The sequence below is a fragment of the Gavia stellata genome, chromosome 8 (genome assembly GCF_030936135.1).
Source record: "Gavia stellata isolate bGavSte3 chromosome 8, bGavSte3.hap2, whole genome shotgun sequence".
NCBI classification, from domain to species: Eukaryota; Metazoa; Chordata; class Aves; order Gaviiformes; family Gaviidae; genus Gavia; species Gavia stellata.
Window position 1 is genome coordinate 6,817,187 of NC_082601.1, and position 19,238 is coordinate 6,836,424.

At 39.6% G+C, this 19,238-nt stretch overlaps 1 protein-coding gene across 1 annotated transcript in view; it reads left to right on the forward strand.

The window, feature by feature from the left end:
* Window positions 1–19,238, forward strand: part of LOC132317401 (von Willebrand factor D and EGF domain-containing protein-like) — a 174,184-nt gene that overhangs the window by 88,572 nt on the left and 66,374 nt on the right. The window contains exons 12-15 of the mRNA XM_059820504.1: window positions 9,110–9,246; window positions 10,144–10,305; window positions 14,843–14,947; window positions 17,276–17,390. Coding sequence (XP_059676487.1) covers window positions 9,110–9,246; window positions 10,144–10,305; window positions 14,843–14,947; window positions 17,276–17,390 — 519 coding nt within the window. The remainder of the gene's footprint in view (window positions 1–9,109; window positions 9,247–10,143; window positions 10,306–14,842; window positions 14,948–17,275; window positions 17,391–19,238) is intronic.

Sequence of the window (19,238 nt, forward strand, 5' to 3'; positions counted from 1 at the left end):
CAGACAGGCTTACTCCTCTTGTCTGCCTGACTCCAACAGGAGCAGTCCAGGTGGCCAGAGCTATAATTATCCTCACGTGAAAACTGCAATTTGCAGTTGAAAGGCACCTCTGAAATTTGGCAATGCTCCAGAAGCTTAGACTTTCTTAATGTTGCTTAACATTTCATAAAACCCCCCCAACACCTGTATAAGGTGCTTAAAATGTCATTACCACCTGTAATTAAATGCAGAATCCAATTACCGCAGATAGCAAATCAGGTTGGTGCTTACCATTTGTATATATTGACCATGTTGCTTATAGAAAAAAAAAAAAAAAGGACTAGTAAAGCACACATAGAAGGATGTAATATGCAGATTGTATAAAGCTCTAAAGAGCAATTACAAGATAAAAGGTAATGAGGAATAATAAGGACAAATTGGTTTCAGTGAAGTAATGACACTTGAAGTTTAAATTTCTGTGTGGAAAGTTCTGGGAAAAAATAGCCAGCAAAGAAATCAAAGAGAGCAAAAACAATGGTGAGAAGGTGAGAAGTTAACACTTACCTAACAGACTTATGGATATCCCATTTTCATATCAATACATTTCAGTAGTGTTATTCAGAAGTTCCGTGAACCCAACCGCATTTTCAGAGCTGTGAACCACAACCACACAGGTCCCTCAGACCCATCTGCAACAGCAGTTACATGAATTACACCCTGTTATTTTTAGAATGATTAAATAGACAAATTGAAGATGAAATATGTATTATAGAAATCTCACTTTTTATATAATTGTGCTTTATTTTTAAGTTTAATTCTTTTTAAGTTTTCGGGGCCAAAACATGAGGGAGACATTTAAAGGAACAATTTAAATTGTTTCAAGATCCTCAGGTGAAAGAGGACAGAGTATTTCAATTGTCTACACCAAACATCTGCTTTGGAGATTTCATATGGGAACATATTGACTTCGTAATAAATACGTTTCTCCCACTTCTATCAGTTCAGTGGTCTTTAAATTCCAAATCATGGTGCTATAATGATTATTTAAGCGCTGTTAGTCTGTCAAGTAAACGGATACTTTTTGGCACATGGACTATGTGTTTTGCTGACGTGAAACATCACAACAGCATAGATGGAGCCATCGGGATGTATTGGGTCAATAGAAGCTCTCCACACATAAATTACAATATACAAGCAAAAAACGCAAACTAGACTTTTCAAAGAAAAACCAGGTAATTTCTTAAATCACCAGGATATCTACAAAGAAACATACCACTCACTGTATGTAAAGGTGGCAGCCTCTGTCCCTGCTGCCAGCCAGCGGTGCTGGGGTGACCAGAGCTTCGAGGGGGAATTACCTTTCATATCACCATAAAGGGCTTCAGAAAGAGTTAGCTAAAATTGCGGAATTTCTGTCTGATCCTCTCCACAGGAATTGATCAGGTTTTAAAATTGGTTTAGATTAATAAACAAAGAAAAACCACAAACAAACCTTTGGCCAATATGGCAAAACACTTTATATGGTGGTGAGGATGCAATACACTTTAACAATTAATTGTATCATTATTTCAAAATTGGATTTCAAAAGAGGAGTCAAACATGCTTGTGAGAATAGCAAACACCATACTTACTACTCTTAAACTTTTCTGGCCAAAACAGAGTGCTATTACTATAAAAAAAAAAAGAAATTACTAAATGGCATTATTTTTTAAAAGACTTTTTTTCTTTTCAAATAATAAGTCATTGGGCTTAATTCTCCTCTCCATTCTAATAATTCCACGGACTTTGGTGGACGTAGTATTAGCAAAGTCACAGTTACTATTACTTTGATGAAGTTTACATTATCAAGAAAAAATTAGGTCTCTTTTTACAAATTCTCTTTTCTTTTTCCTTTTTTCTCATATGAATTATTGCCTTTTCCATTCCACAATGTTGAGTTTTCCTATCTAGCCAGCTGAGGGAGGTTTGAAAATTTCCTATGCCTATGCCCTCCACATTCCCTCGCGTATGTACTTGTTCGCTTGACAACTGATGGACAGTAAGTGAGGCAGTGTTATTGTATTATAGTTTAGAAACTAACTCAACTGTTTCTATCAAATCCATTTTTCTTCTGTAATAATTTCTGTAAAGCAGGGAACATTTCACGCAGATCTCTATATACTGTTGCGACATAAAACACACTTTAATATGCTGCTTCCATTCCACTGGGATTGCGTTCTTTACGTAGACCTTAAAGGTATTAAGAATAGATTCTTATTTCCTTCAAGCTGACATTAAAGAAGTTTCACTAAGATATCAATACTTTGGAAAACAGGTTCTATATAACTTGAAAGTGAAAACCTTTCTTTTGAGACCTGTTATTTCCACTTAATATCAAATTTTTCCTTACCTTACTGGATAATATTGGAAAATAGAAAAAGAATAAATATGAAAATACATATTATGCAAGTCAAGATATTATTGGTTTCAGTTATTCAGCTTTTTCCTAGTTAAACCAATTTATGATTTAATACTGAATGCAAAATGGAAAAAAAAATCTTTTAGAAGTCTATTTACAAAACGCACTGTTTCTTTCTCCCGGACATCTACAGAGGAGCGGTCCTCATCTGAGTGAACTATGAATCCTAATAATAATGGCATCTTATATGAATAAAATTATTCTACACTATCGACAGATCCAGGCCACAAAAAATTTACACCAATATATTCTTTTCAAGCTAAAAACAAAGGTGGCAATGGTGGTCATAATTACAAAAGGCATAATGAGTAGGCATAATGAGTAAATATCATTCTTGAACATAGGACTTACCTGCTTCTGAAAATATCACTCTCGTGCCTTTAGAATGAATGAACACCTCCAACCACAAAATTTTAGTAAGAAATACAAAAGTTACAAAAGAAACAAAAGAAAAACTATTGTGAGCCTAATCTACCATTGATGCATCCTGATTGGCACTTATGTACTCTGTTTTACATTGATGGAGACAGATTTTTCCCAGTCACATAAAACGTATCTGTGGGTCATTCTCAAGGACTGACAAGCTTCATGCTAGTTTTGCAGCTTTTCTTCTTTTCATATCAATTTTAGTTTACTTTTTGATGGTGCAGATGCAATAAACACACATCTGAAAAGGCAAACATCAATACCAGCCCTAATCTACCGTTTTAACTCCCAGTCCTTTCCATTCAAAGCACAGACCTGGCTGAGCGGGAAGAGGGCTATTAGCTTGATAGTTACATAGTCAATAGAAACCGAATTTTAAAAGGATATCAAATCCTCATGATAAGGGACATGGAAGGTTGCATGCTCAGTGATCCGTACTATTCCCTGCAAATCAGATCAGGGAGATTAGTCTTTTCTGGTGATTAGTTTATTTGCTTTAATGCAAAGCAGTGAAAGCAGTTCAGTGAAACACGTAGCTAAACAAAACCATTTTCTGAAGTATATAGAATTATATGCTAGAAAGTTTACAAAATTATAGGTCTGATTTAAACTGACCAAAGCCAGACACTCCAGATGCATGCCTATAACTTCTTTACATCATGCTGTTTGCAGGCACTGTGGGAAATTTCAGCATTAAATCTTGTTACATTCAAAACAAAACAGAAAGCCCTGAACAAACAACCTCCTTCCCCAAATACTCACACACATGATAAATAACAAATTCATGACAGTTCATGAGCTATAGAATTAAAACCTGAAAAACATTAAAAGGTCTGATTTAAACTAACCAAAGCCAAAAATTCCGAGCAAACCTACAACAACTTTATATCATACTTTATGTTGTGTAAAGAACTCACAATCTACCAGTGCAGAATGTTCAACCAATTGTGAGTAAAAACACAAGTGTGATAACCAGGTCTTATTCCAATTCAGTAACTGTAACAATGAGAAAATCCCTGAAAACAACCAAGTGGGTACTAGTGTGGACATAAGGACCACGATGACACCCACGAGCACCCTTGTGCCCAAAGCCTTTGAGTGGCATCACTGCAGTCACTCGTGGGGAGCCACAAGATGCTGCCAGGGCTTCTGCCCTGAAATGCCTTCGACGGACTGAAACTGAGACCTGCTTTGGTATGCCAGTCAACGCCATGAATGTGCAACCAGATCTTACATATTACCACCTATCAAGGCCATCTAGAAAAGAGGCAATATTCTATAGTTAACAGCGCACTTCTCTTCCCTTCTATTGCTAAAGTAAATTGCTAGCAAGCCTTTTAAAAAGAGAAGGATCAAATAGGCATAAAATGTCATAGTGAGATTTCTACAACAAAAATAATCTCCCATATTGTTGCAGCACATGGATGCTTTCAGTGTGAAATTGAGTCAGTCCATTTCTCGCATGCAGTGAGCATTTGTAAAATGCCTTTCCCATACTCTCCCAGGGCTCACTTCTGCATTCCTCCTGGGTACCAGAGACCCTCAAAGCAGAAAACCAGATTCACTCCATGTCAGTTCAGTACTATGACAAACTCTGGTTCTTTGAGAACTGGTTTTGGAAGCAGGGACAAATACAGTCTTCATCTACAAACCCGGGAGGTCACAGATGCACAAAAATCCTGGCAAACAGCATATAGCTGCTAATACTTTTTCTTAGGAAGGATTTTCAAATGAGCTTTGGGTTACGGATAGCATGAGTTCCAGAATAATGCATTCGATAATTGTGAATACAACTACTGTAATAACCCTACATATAAAAGAAAGAAATATAGTATTTGTGCATGTATTTGAATGGAGGCAGATTCAGACTCGCTCTGTCCAAGCTGTGAAATAACTAAGCACCAGTCTGCTCTGATCCAGAACCCTCGTAGCTGCAATAGCCAGATGTCCATAACCATACCAGAAAGCTCTGGCACAGCAGCTTGCTCAACCAGCTATATGATTTCAAGGATAGGGAAACTGGACAATCTGGGGAATTTTCTTTTGTACTTCAGCGAAGCTGTGACCATAACCCAGCACTTATGATCTGGTTCTTGATTTGCTTTTCATGACTTAGGTTGCTTATTTATCATCCTGATCAAGAAAAGGAGGGCAGTCCATTTCCTTCTCTTCATTTGAACAAAATTCTTGCCAGTTTTAATCTCAGATCTGCTGCTCCAGCCCAATGTTGCATGTATAGCTTTCAAACACTGCAGAAGAATGTTTATTTGTGCTAGGATATTTTTCTGATCAAAAGTAGAAACCCAACATGAACCGTATCTATCCATCAGTAAGACTTCAATAAGTGTAGTTTTTACAAGATTCTTGATTTTGTGTCAACTGTCTCCATTTCACTTCTACATCTGTGCATACTTATTATTTACATAATACACTACAACAAATATCTATAAAACAAATCATGTGTTTATGCAGGGGTTTTTGAAGTCTATTATGTAGCCGGTGCTCATTGTCAGGTTTGACTCATGTAAGTGCTTACAGAAAGAAACTGCCCTGTCAGCACTGCCAGCAGCTCTGAATTTACCATTCTTTCCTGCAAATTCCTACTGGGGGTAAAGCAGAGGGACTGGGAGGGTCCCTGTCTCTCGAGGGAGGCACAACACAAGCATTGCAAACCAAACAGGACAGACCCCTTACCTTTGTCTAGTCGCCTGAGGTCTGGAGGTCTGTCAGATGCAACCTTCAAGTCCAGATTCCCCTCTACCTTTTATTCCAAGACAGTTTTATTAAAACTCAAGATTTTTTTACTTTTTTCCCCAACATCTCCTGCTGTTCATCCGTGCCCCAATGCGATGCTCCACCAGGTGACAGACACATCTCAGGTGTGTGCGTGTGTGCTGACCAGGCACTAGAAATGCATCGAGGTGCCCATGCTGGATGTGAACACAGAGGTCCTTAAATCCTCCTCCACAACGTGACTGCACCCTGCCACCCATCCGAGCCCCAGGTGCTACCCTGACCTTCAGTTTTTAATCTACTAAGTAAAACTCAAAGCACATTTTTGGACTACAGGTCATACAGAAAAAAGAAGGAGGATGTTCTGTTCCAGATTTTGTTATATTTTGGCACTCACACTCCTAAACATAAATTATTAACGTTCAAACAGATCATATTTTTCACCAGCTTGTTCCATGCACTGCCTGATTTCCTGCAGATTTCTTTCCTGCCTCTTTAACTTGCCGCTCCACAGACATCAGACATCCATCCCAGGTCTCCACGACCTCTGCTTTCTCTGGATATCTGCACTTTTGCCCTAACTCACCTTTGTGATATTTCCCAGCTCTTTCTTTTGGTCCTGTCTTTCTCTCCTCCAGTCTTCCACTGAACTACTTGCAGCTCTTTTGCTAAGGTTTTTCAGGCTCTCCAATATTTTCTTCTCACGTCTGCACCTCTCTGGCCCGCGAGCATATGCCATGCACAGATTTTTTAAATGTCCATCCACTAACACAGGGAGTGATGAACAACAGCCGAACCTTGATTGTGTTTCCCCCAGCAAGAGCAGGATCTGTATGGGTGAGTACCCAGCTACCGACTGTCATGAGACTTTTCCAAAGCTAATGTCATTGAGATTTCACCTTCCATGTTAGGCTGAAACTGGCCAATATATGTCAAAACCAGAAGGCAGAGGGAAAGACAGACAGAAAACCACATTACATGAATGCTTAAAATTCCTATGCCCATTAAATGTGATACCTCATTTTAAAAACCAGTTAGATAAAAATAATGACCATTTTCAAAAGTGATGTACTGCCTGTACTGAGGTCTAAGGTCTGAACTCTAGTATCCACTCATTTAAAAATGAGTCATTACAATTACTTTCATTTTTCATCAGACTTCTTCCCTCTTCTTCTTCTCCTCCCAATATCCCTTGCGAAAGGCCTTAGTAAAAACCTGCATGGGGACTCCACCACCTCCTGGGTACCACCGTTCAGCTGGCCAGAAATAAAGGAATAGAGCATTAAATTAAATACGGTCTCCCACACAACCGTGCTGTGTATTCCTCCCGTTAGAGCACTCCCAGCTGAAGATGGCTTGACACGGCCAGCTGAAGTGACAGAAAAAAGCCCACTTGAAGAACAACTCAGTCCCCTCCTTCTTCCCCACCCTCATCAAACTACAAAAAATACAAGGTGCCTTTCTCTTCCATAAACCTTTCACCCATTTCACCAGAAAAAAATATCTCATTTTCAACCCAATTAACCCATGATATGACAAGTCTTGAGAGCAGATATCCGAAGCATATATGGGAACATATTTCCTCCAGATTTAGATCAATTTAAAGATGCTGTACAAAAATGTATACAGAATGATTTGAGATAAATAAATACGAGATGCTATGCTGATACTGTAAGTCAATTCAAAAAGCACTGAGGCTGGCTGATCTTGGTGCCGTGGCAGTGTCAGGATGCTCATAAGGATGTAAGGAAGCACTTGGGGAAGCATGTGCGGCTCATCGACGAACAACCAACCTGAGAGTGCCCTCCTGGAAGAGGAACGGCTGCAGGAGCACACTCCTGCACCTCACTCCTTCCCAGGCTGGGAGATTTTGTACTTCACCCACAGAAGCCTGAAAATCTGCAATGATAATGAAAATGTTAATGCAATCCCAGCTACCTCAGTACTAGTGGGGCTAACTATTAAAATCTCATGAAAAACATAATGAAGCATTTTTTTTTAATTTTTATGCACTAACCACAGAAGAAGGCAATTTATCAAAAGCGTTCACTACATCTGACTAATAGTTTTGTACATTACAGGAATCCACAACTAACTGATGAATGCTGATAAGCTGTAAACCATTTCTCTTCTTGTAAATATTGCAAAGTGTCCAACAGCGCTGCTAATACTGCTGCAATAAAATCAATAAAAAAATAAAAGAAAGAAAAGCTAAAAGCATTTCAGAAGTACAGAAAAAGTCTTTTCACTATTTTTCACATTTATGTTGCTTTCCTTCCTCTCTCTGGAAAAACGAGAGTCACGCAGCTATGTTGTTACGGGCTGCAATCTGGTGGGATCGCAGTGTTCAAACTGTGTTCATCCTAGTTACACCTTAAATGGCAGAGCCCTAAAGGAACAGCGAGATACTGGGGAAGGTTATCAACTCAGCTCTGGGCGTTTTGGCCCTTGAATCAGGGCTGAACCAATGCACCATTAAAATATTAGGCGACACAGAGCTTCTGCTTTGGGTAAGCTGTGGCTCAGAGAAAACTGATGTGCAATATGGCTTTGCCAGAGCAGTGGTGATGGGACAGGGAAGAGGAAGAGCTAAGCAGCCTCCCCCCACCACCTAACAGAGAAAACAGCTTGCACTACACTGTGCGGGTGCCGATGCAAATACCTGCCCAATTATATTTTTTCTAAAGTAAAGATGTGAGTTGTGCCATGCAATGAACTTGCATTTGACTCTGTAAAAATAACCCCAATATGGAAGCAATGAAGAATTTTAAATGGTGAATACGTAAAGTACAACAGAACACAAACGAACCTTTATCTGAGAACCATAAAACTTTAAAATCAGTAATGGGCGAAATTCAACCTTGTAAGGGGGGAAGCACAAGCTGTGCACGACTTAAGCCCTGCCCAAGGCCTCAAAATAGGATTTCAGTGAAACTTAGCTGGCGCATGACATTTGTGCTGACACTTCGCAGAGCTGAGTGCCATCCACTAAGGACTTAACCCTCGCAAGCAAGCATTCCTTTGAGGATCATTACTTTTATTGCACCCACAGTTTTTGAAAAAAAGGGCTCTCTTTTGCATTGCTGTTACACAGTAGGAGGAGCCTGGTGGCACGGTCATCTTCCAGATACTTCCACTTCCCACTTTCATGTTTCTCTAGCCTATGACGTGACACCCTGTCCTCTCAGCTGTGCTTCCATCCCGTTACCTGGGTCAGCAGAAGTATTACCACTGAAGACCTTTTATCATGAAGCCACAGCTTCAGTTAATTGATTCCATGAGCCGTGTAACACTCACTGATACGTCTTGCAGTACAGAGTGCACAGGGCAATTATTCAATGGAGGTTTGCTGCTTCCCATTTTGACAAGAAATTCACAGGGGAGAAAGGAAGACCCCAAGGAAAAGAATTAAACCGAAACAACCAGGAACAACAACAAAATCCCTGATAGACCAGAACAAAACAGCATGTAAGTGCTACTCTCTAAAGCTTTGTATCTCTCTCACCCTTCCAGAGCAAGCTTTGGAAATCACAGGCTTAGAGAACAGCGGTCTCTGCGACATCCGTGCCTCCGACTGCACCAGGATTCGGGTGTTTGGCCTCGGCTTCAAAGAGTCGCCCAACCTGCGCTGCGAGGTCACCAGGTTAATTGTAAGCAACTTCCCATGGGCTCGTAAAGTATTGATGATACAGTCAAACTTTGACATGTTTATATTAAAGTCTTTTACCCTGAACCGTGACGAGTGCCATCATCCCTAACTGCCACAGTGGGGTGCAAATACCTTCAAAACCCATTGCCAATATGCTTCTACTAACGAGGGGAGCTGAAGAGGCTCAGCCCTTTCCAGGACTGGTTCCTTGGAAATGCACAGCTATGTGTTCTCGCTGTTTTTCTCTTTGGGGTTTTGTTTAACTTTTGTTTGATTCAGCTGCACTGTAGTCCGGTGAAGCCTGAAATCACAATATTATTTCTCATTTTGTGCATCTGGAATCGGTACGCTTAGTGGTTTTCCTAAACACGTTTGAATGCTAAGTTTTGTGGTGAAATATAAGGTTTCTCCAGTATAGTTACAGAGGCTCTTATTTGAATTTTCTTAGTCATAGTTCAATACCAAGTCAGAAGTTTTAAAGACTATTAAACCCATCTCTTCTGCTAACACTGTAATTTTGTTATAAACAACTATACACGGGCAATGCTAGGACTGAATTATTTACTGTATCAGCATACTCAGATAAGAAGGGTTTGATTCCTCTCTTAAATCCACCTCATAAAGATGGTCAGCCTGATTCCCATTCAATGCTAACATGCTAATGAGGCATAACTAAGATTTGCCCACATAGGGCTCAGTAGGCTCTTAACAAGCAGTGATGTCTTGTGCAGCTGATCCAGATAAGTAGCAGACATCGCCTTCGAGGAGCAACATTTCTTTTAAATAAACCATCTGGAACTGCCTTATATTATTAATTAAAAATATAAACATATGTTGACAACTGGAATTTCTTTATATGAGCCTTCAGTTGCTGCACTCTCCTTCTGTTTTACTGTAGCATCTCAATGGTGAATGGATATCAAGAGAACAAGAAACCACAAAAGCAGATTTTCTCAGCTCTGAAGCTGTTGACTGCCAGATTCCTCTCCTGAACATCACAGAGACAGAGGCTGTGCACTTTGTGGCCGGTGATGAGCCGTTTGCAAGATGGCAAGTGAAAGTAGGAATTTCTTATGTTTCTAAGAAATGTTTTAGAAGGAGAAAATCAGTTGTCATGGTAAATTAAAATGCAAAGCACAATTTGCTTCCCTTCAGAAATGAAAATGCTTGTAGAAATACTCACATTAATGTCATGTAGGGAATAAAAAAAAAACACCAACCAAAACAGTATGAGTTAAAAACAGGTGTCTTTGTAGGCAAGCTGAAAGTGCAAATTACAATCACTTCTTGAGGTAATCACCCGAGATTGATGCAGTTGTATTAATCAATTGTTAATCATTAGTATTTCATTTCTGGAAACCCCAGCTCAAACTCCTGATTAGGCAGCAAGTATAAGATAGCTTTGACTCTCTGCTTGCAAGGCTGATGCTTGCACAGAGCAGGAGCAGAGCACTGGCTGGCTCCCAGGCAGCAGGTGAGGGCGGCATGGTGTGAGCAGAGATATCATGGTCGTGGTCATAGTCATGGTCATGGTCATGATCATGGTCTTGGTGTTGAATGACTGCAGGGAGAAGCGTGTGCAGTACCTGCTCATGCTGGGTTCTCTGCTGTGGTTTTCGCCCCTTTTGTTCACAAAATGATACCTGCTTTTTAAATATTTCCAGGAAATCATTGCCTTACTGACCCTGTGCCTACTACCCTTGGTCTTGCTCTCAGCCTGGATAGTTATTTTCTGCAAATTGGTTGGGTTTTTTAAGACTGAGATCATTTAAAGGCTCCATAGCTGAGAAAAATATATTGCCATGGTAGAAAGACTGCAGATGTGCTTTGAAAATTGCAGGATGTAAAAATTAAAAGCGTAAAACACTCACTTCACTGTGGCGTTATTGCCTGTCCTGCACCCCGCAGCTGTCTGTACCCCAGACTGGGGACATGTGCTGCCATGTGGCTTAAGGGAAACAGAAGGATGTTTGGCGCTCCACGTTTTCTATCCGGTAATTTATTTTAAATAGATAAGGATTTGTGTTTTAAGAGATTGGTGTAAGATCTCTGTAGGAGCAGAGCTTGACTGGCAGGTGCTGGGGTGAACCTTGAACCTTCCTTCTGGAGAAAGCCATCAGAGCGGGCAGACACCGAGGCTGAAGCAGGAGGGCAGTTCCTCTGCTTAGGGCTCCAAAAGTTCTCTAAGGAGATACTGAACTCTGCCAACTGTGAGATGAAATGCTGCCTCATGGTGGAAGGATCTGAGAGAGAGAGAGATGCCCTTGAGTTTCCTGGCCCAAGAGGACAGCTAACATTTTTGCACGTGCACAGAGCTTTCTCCAGTTTGCAGCTCGGGTGTATTGTGATAGAGATTGCTTTCAAGTGCTGCCTTTCAGCCCTGAGGAGGCCCTGTACCATTTTTCTTATTTTTCCTCTCAAAACACATGTAGAATGTCTCTTTGCTTGCACTGGAGTTCAAGAAAACCTCTGCACCTGTAAGACTTCTGCCCCTTCTCTCTCCTTGAAACCCTGCAGAAAAAACAGGTTCATGGCTATGTGGTGAACGGACAATTAAATCGTCTCAGTCCGGCCCGACTGGCTGCATGTGAATCCTAGTTCTCCTGTGGATCTTTTTGTTGAACGAATTGGGAAGGCAGAGCTCAGCGCTCAGTTTGAAAGGCAGCTGGCCTTACACGGTGGCACAGAGAACAAAACGATGGAGCTTTTCAACATAAAAAATTTTAAATGAATTCCACAGATGTTCAAAAATTTGTGCTCCAGAAAATTCCTGATAAGACTTACTGCAACACTGATCTTCTGGGTTATGTTAACAGATATTTTTTAAAATGTAGGTAAAAGATTTTTCAGAACCAAAACTCCAAACAATTCTTTCTGGAAATATCACTGTTCAATATTTTCACAGTCTCTCCTCCCTCCCAGATCAATTTCAGAGGAATCAGCAAAGTTTCACGTAAGCTTTTTTCACCACCCATGTTGGGGGAATGGGGGCTTGACAATCTCTTCCCAGTGCTCTTTCATTTTATCTGCTCTTGTATTCATGTTTCAGATTTCGCTCATTCTTTCTGCGACACGCTGCCGAACGCAGATAAGAAAGTACATGGGGCTACACCAGAGCGTCTGGTATAATTAATTTATATATCAAAATACAAACTCCTACTTGGGCAGCAGATGACTTGGGCTGTCCACACAGATGCCTGGGTGAAGAGGTGAAAGAAATTGGCAGGCACTTATCTAATTTGGGAAGCAGGTCTCTCGCTTATCCTCAGTTTGTTATCGTTGCCTGTATTTGTCAAGAGCAGGAAAAATATTTGTTAAAAAGTCAGTGAGGCAGAAACTGAATTTCAATTCAGCAAGTTTTTGCAGCTTTCATTTTTCATTTACAAACATTCGTACGAGTCAAATTGTATGTAGATTATGAGTGATACAAGTAGCCAAAAATTGTTTCATGATGAATGAAATACTTCAGGCAGAAGCGACAGACTTCCTGATTGTCCTGACTGCTTATCCAGAAGAAGTGGCTCTTTCTTTCCAGATGATACACATGTTCAAGCAATCAAGGCACAACTCGAAGCGCATCTTTGGCTTTTAAGGGCCAACCGAATTTGAAGAGAGGTTTGCTCAGCTTAGGTCTCATTGAAGTATTTGTTCCACATCACTAAGGTGACTAATGGAAAAGCAATTAAAATAGCTATAAAACAACCCCATTCTAAAAAGACACCAAAATGGATGTTTATAATAGAATGTAGAAAAAAATTCAGATTAAAAAAAAAAATCAAATTGGCAAGAGTTACATTTCATTCACAATGCTCACTTCAGACAGAACAATTAGTGCAATTTTATAGCTTTTTATACTTTTCCCTGTCTACCCATTTCTTCATCCATTATTAGTGCACCGGTACTGAGACAACATTGGATGCTCTGGTAAAAGAATGAAATGAAATGTAAATTGCATCAGAATAATATATTCTTAATGGAAGTCTCACTGCCAATAAGCGCTGCCTTTCAGTGAAGAGCAGGTCTTCAAGAGGGTTGCCTGTTTTATTTTCTTTGCCTCTCAAACTGCAGCGTAAGTTCTTTACTTCTTTTAAAAGAGTTCTTACCTTTAGTATAACACACAGTAGTCTAACATCTCAACTGACTATGATGTCCAGGAAAAAATTATATTTTTCCTTAAAGCTATACCAATGATTTTTACCGGACCAATGAATTTTCCTGATTTTTTGGACCAATTTAAATTAGTCCAAAGAAGTTGTTTCTCTTCCACAATTTCTAATCGTGACTATCCGTGAATACTCCCTGTTTACCTCCTGTTTGTTCTGTAGAAACAAAGACTCTTAGCTCGCAGTGCATTTTGAGCTGAGAACCATCACATGTGATATTGTGGAAGTATCTACTGTGTTATGTTCCATGAGCTTTCAGATCATTCTTAGTGAACTTATGATGATTGATGCTCTTTATGAAACTTATTAAAGGCATTTTTACTCTGGGTTCTTCCAGTTATCTTAGTTCAAATTAACATACATTCTTTCTGTGAACTGAAATAGTTTATTAATTGATCAAAAAACTTGGTACTTTTGACCTTGTAAAAGTCCTTTTTAAAGGGACTGAGGATGTTTCAGCTCCGGGGTCACAGGAGAGATGGAGGAGCGCTTGGGGGTTGTTTTTACAGCAAGAGGACAGAAGGGGTACCTGACCGATACAAAGCAAAGGACTTGTTAGATTTGCTAAACAGCAGCTTTAGTTTGATTGTGAGAAGCTGGAATCTAAAAAATACCTGACAGAGAGGGCTTTGCTTTCCTGCTGGTGTTCATCAGTGTTCACAGCACGGCTCTCAGCAGTATTTTGGGGTGCTCTTCAATGTTCACACATCTCAAGAGGTGTCAGAACCCTTTCCACACTAGTCTGGTATCTTTTCACTTTTATTGTAGAAAAATTAAAATATAAACTCACTTAACCCTTTCTTATTGTGTAAGCATTCATTTATGAAACATGCCATGCTAACTTAAAGCTTTCCAAATTACCTACGTGTACAGGGAACTGAGAGCTGGGACAGGAGGTGACTGTTCTTCTAATGTACCATCCTATGGAAATGGGACTCTTGCCATCTGGTATTATCCACTCTAGCACTTTTTTTTGAGGTTAATTTAAAATTACCTAAATAATATGCATTCTCTCTTTTTTTTTTTTTTACGCCAAGGAGTTTACTTACTTACTGATTTGCCATTAGTAAGAAAGTGGTCCTGAATTTCAGCCAAAAATCTTAATATCATTTCACAGCTCCTTGAAAGACACCCTTGTAGTACTTGAGTACAGTTTCCATAAGGGTATTGAAAAAACCCTCAGAAAAAGCCTAACAGCAATCAGAAAAGTCGAATGCCAGCTGAGCCAAAAGATCTTTTAGTTATTAATGAATAGTTTCCAGTTTGGAGCATTAAGCAATTTGTTAGCTTGCAGTAGAGCCACTCACAAGCGGTTTAATTTATCTTGCTGGCAAGAATCCAGTTCAAGGGGGCAATGGTATATGCTCCAAAAATGAGCAGACAGTCTCCATATGGAACATTATTACTTATAAGGATGATTTTTGCATCATTTAGATCACTAACGATGGCTTCCAGTACAGTAATTCCAGAGTGCTGACCCTGTACGACGCAGTCTGCCAGGCCTGCCAATTCCATCCAACCGGACTTTGTAAATTAAAGGTAATTTAAAGAGCATAAAGGTTTAATATGGATCGTTCATCTCTTCCTTAGCCCTCTCCCTCTCTTTGATGTACTGTGTGTAATAACTGCTTTAGAAGAGGAATAGCTATTTCATAGGTCAGCTGCACAGCCTAATGTTTTGCTTTTCTCTCTTTCACAATCTCCTGTCTGTGATTTTTATTTTTTTTTTTCATATTTATTGGGGTATGCATACCTGATAGAGCGTGCTTTATGATGGACCTTTCACAGACAGACACTTCCAGAAAGACCATGGTTGACAATATTTATACTTTGCAGCTGTTAATGGAAGTAAATAAGACGGAGGAGTCTCCCCTGAAAGGCAAATTAACTTCACTTTTAAGCGTCTCTGCTAGTAAGCTATTTTACCTCTCCTAGCCTGTTTGGTGAGGGCACTGTAACTGTAAGGTATATCATTTCTATATACATTTTCTGCCTTAGCAAAAGGTATACTAAAATACCTGTTATACAGTTTTTGTCATGTGAAAACACCCTTGAGAGAACATAAAACATTCTTGCTTACATTAAACACTGCTAAGTACAAACATCCAGTACTTTGACAGTTTCAAAACTGTAATCAAAAGCCTAGTGCTACACTTTAAACTGCCAACATGCTAGAAACTGCCTGGAGAGCACTATAACCCTCTGTTTTCCTGTGGACTTATTAGTGTAACATCCCCCAATCCCTTAAAAAAGAGCTTCCCTGCTCTTATTTTTTAGAGGGTTGCATTAGACAGCTTTTCTGTTTTTCAGTGGGGCTATAAAAGAAACTTTTGGAGGGTTTGGGGATATTTGAATGCACTGGTCCTGCTTTCCTAGCCTGAGGCAAGTATGAATGAATAGGAGAACACCGGTCTGCATTTTTATAAAATGAATATAATCAGGTATATCTTAACTCATTTGCCTCGCTGTTCTCATTAATGCTAATGGGAAAATACAGTTTTCAAACTTGCACTGATTGCAAGAACATAACAGTTACCAAAATAAAATGAAAGTTCACATTTTTTCAAATAAATCGGTGAATAGGAATTACTTTATAGGCCCAAATGAGGGCAAAACCACTTAAATTTCAGATTAAAATAATTATGTCAGAACCATATTAATGCTAGGGGGTCTTTCTGTCAAAGGCTTTCCTTATTTTTAGATTTTTCAAAGTCAGAAATATATATGTTTTCTCAATATGCTGGTGTTCTCTAGGGATTATAGTAATTTCTATCTTAAGATGCTTCAAGGGACGATTTGAACTAGGCTTCCAATTGCATCAGACCACATTCTAATTACCCCTCTTATAAAATTACTTTGTAATACCTAAATTGCTTTCAGAAAAGGTGTTTTAATTACGGGACATTTTATATCAGGCCATTTCACATTCTGTGTTCCTCTTTTATGGACCCCATTCTCTACCATACTATCACATCAGAAAAAGCACCTTTTTCAGCAGAACATCAAGCCTTTGAAAACAGTGTAATAAAATCTAATTAATATCCAGATTTTAATGCTGACGACGTTTCACATTCTATCATGTCGGGGTAATTATGAGAGTCCTGTTTTGTTTCTCTACCTTACCCATTACTCTTAAAGTGGTATTATTTAAAATATTGACTGATATACTTTGCAAAAGAAGTCTGAGAAACTTATAAACCCTAACTAGGAGAGGACCAGGTCAGCCTCAAAGGCTGCTGTGCCCACAGTGCACCGCATGGACTTCTGCTGGGATGCTCTGCCTGACCTAGGCACCATCGATGTGTTTAGCAGTTGTTTACAACTATCTTATGGAAGCCTGCAGTCTAATGCAGTACTTCATTCTGCTTTTATATCATTGCTTTTTCATATTTTTATGAAGAACCTCCAGAAATAATTAAGTTACCACAACAGGATTCCAAAATTTCAAACGGAGCTTTTATCCAGTCTCACTTTTTGTTAATCTCATGGAGCTCACATTTGAGCGTTACCTAATAATCATCATATTAGTAGTCACAGGTGGGAATAATGATCACATACACTACATAAGTGTGGAAATGCAAAAAAAGAATCATGTTCTGTCGCATTCATCTATAGCAAGCAACATCGCATGTTGCCTAAGCTAAAACATTCACAGCTACAAGGATGTCACACTGGAAAACTCACATGTCCTGTTTTCTCCCTGTTGGGAGAAAGTACCAGCATTTAAATTGCTACTATTTTATTGTTTCAAGAGACAAGCAAGTTTCTGCTTATCTCCAGAAATTATTAACTGCTAATTTCTTATCTTTCTTATTTCTTTTTTCCTTACTTCCACCTCCCACCCATTTTTATTTCCTTTTTTGGCAGGAAAATACTTGTAATATAGATGGACTTTGCTATGGTGAAGGAGAGTCAAGCCCTACCAGTCCTTGTCTTCTCTGTGAACCTGACATTTCTAAGTTCACCTGGTCTATTAATGAAAGTAAGACAGTTTTTTCTAAGATTTAGAAGCACGTAGCTGGGAATTTATGGCTCGATCTATGAAATACATGATTCCTTCATTTGGCTAACATGAATCTATCCTGCATAATAGTGTGAGTGGACTGTTTGCAATGGGAATAATTGGGTGCACCAGAAATGCCGACTGACCAGAAGCAGACAGTACTCCACCGTTTGCACTATGCGTCTGGGCACTTATCTTGTTCTGGCTGAAACCTGACAAATCTCAAATTCATAAAACCAAAATAACACCTGAAAATGATATGGCAGTGCCCCATGCCGTGCCCAAGTCCGTCAGCTAAAGGTGATGGACCCTAAATACATCTGTCATCATCTTGCAGGTACGAATCTTTAAGGTAACAATTTAGGGAAAATACTGTTTTTAGAACACTAGTGTATATTTTTGGTATCTGGAAGAATTGTTTCCTTTCCCTGAGCCAAATTCTATGAAATGCCACACAAAAGACCTTGACTGGGCAGGGAGTCTTAGTGGTAGGGATCAGTCACTCATTACCATCAGTGCCACAGAATCTAAAAGCTCGTTCTGCAGCCCGTCATGGCAGGGGTCGTGGAGAAGGCTGTCTTTTGAAGCACCTCCTGAATGCTGAGGACTTAATCATAGCTTTTTCACGGCTACATCCCAAGCGTAAACAACAACAATTTCTTAATGCTTGCTTTACAGATAATCCATCTTTCTAGCAGCATTATCCTCACAGCCATCTCCCCACTTACATGAGCACATTTCCATCTGGTCAATATAAAGATGCCACTTTTATGTAGATTCATGAGTTGGTTCTAAAAAGAGTTTCTCTGCACTTTTAGGTTCTGTAAACACAAGCGAATTACAGAGAGGTATGTATGTGAGTGACAGGACCAGTTTGCTTTGGTTTTTTGCAGCTTTGTATTCCTTTAGGGTGACTAGGTCAGCAGGACCCTTCTGGATGGGAAGGAAGATTGCTCTTGTCCTTGGGGAACAGCTGGGAATGCTCTGGGACAGAGGCTCCTAGAGAGTGTAAGGCATGGCAGCAGAAACATTGAGAGCTGTAACACAGTGGCTGGAGTCCATAGCTCCAGTGGAGACGCTGCCAAGGAGACCAGTGAGCGGACATGCTCTTCTCAGAGGTGACAGAAAGGCCCTTGAGAAGCATCAGAAAGGACCCAACAGTTTTTAGCAACGCAAGAAGTCATAAGTTGTCTGAAATCAGTTTTGGAAGCAGGGACACAACAGGAAGGGAGAGAGTTGTTCATAAGTCCTTTTAATTTCTGTTCCAGCCTAGCCACTTTGAATTTTCTCTATTTAAAAACATACACCTCTAGTTTATGTCCTAAAAAACACGGCTTTTGGAGTTTAAAACTCCCCGTCAGGAAAAGGTGTAGGCAGATCCATCCCAAGTGTTGGCCAACTAAAAATCCCATTGCATGTTACTTGGATGAGTAGTTAAAATGCCTAAGGGTAAGCCAGACCTGAAAAAGAGCTTGTACACCTGAAAGCTGTGGGTTTTCCCCCAGGGATATAGTTTAGCCTAACGAGAGATGATATCTGTGACTCACAAACCTTGCCTCCTTTCTGTCCTTCCATTGTGGTGGCAGCAGCAGTAGCATCTCTAGGGATGAGCTGATCCTCATTGTTTTATAGACAAACTGATTACTAACCATGAGATGGTTTGATTTTAAAATTCAGAAAATGGCCTAAAAGGGAAAAACTGCATTTGTTCTGGAATTTATAAAGCTAGAAGTGATTTGGGAAATCTGAAACAGACCATGGTTCACTCTTCAATAATTTCAAAATTTAAAAATATTGAAAAGAAAAGGTTTGTCAGACTTGTTTTCA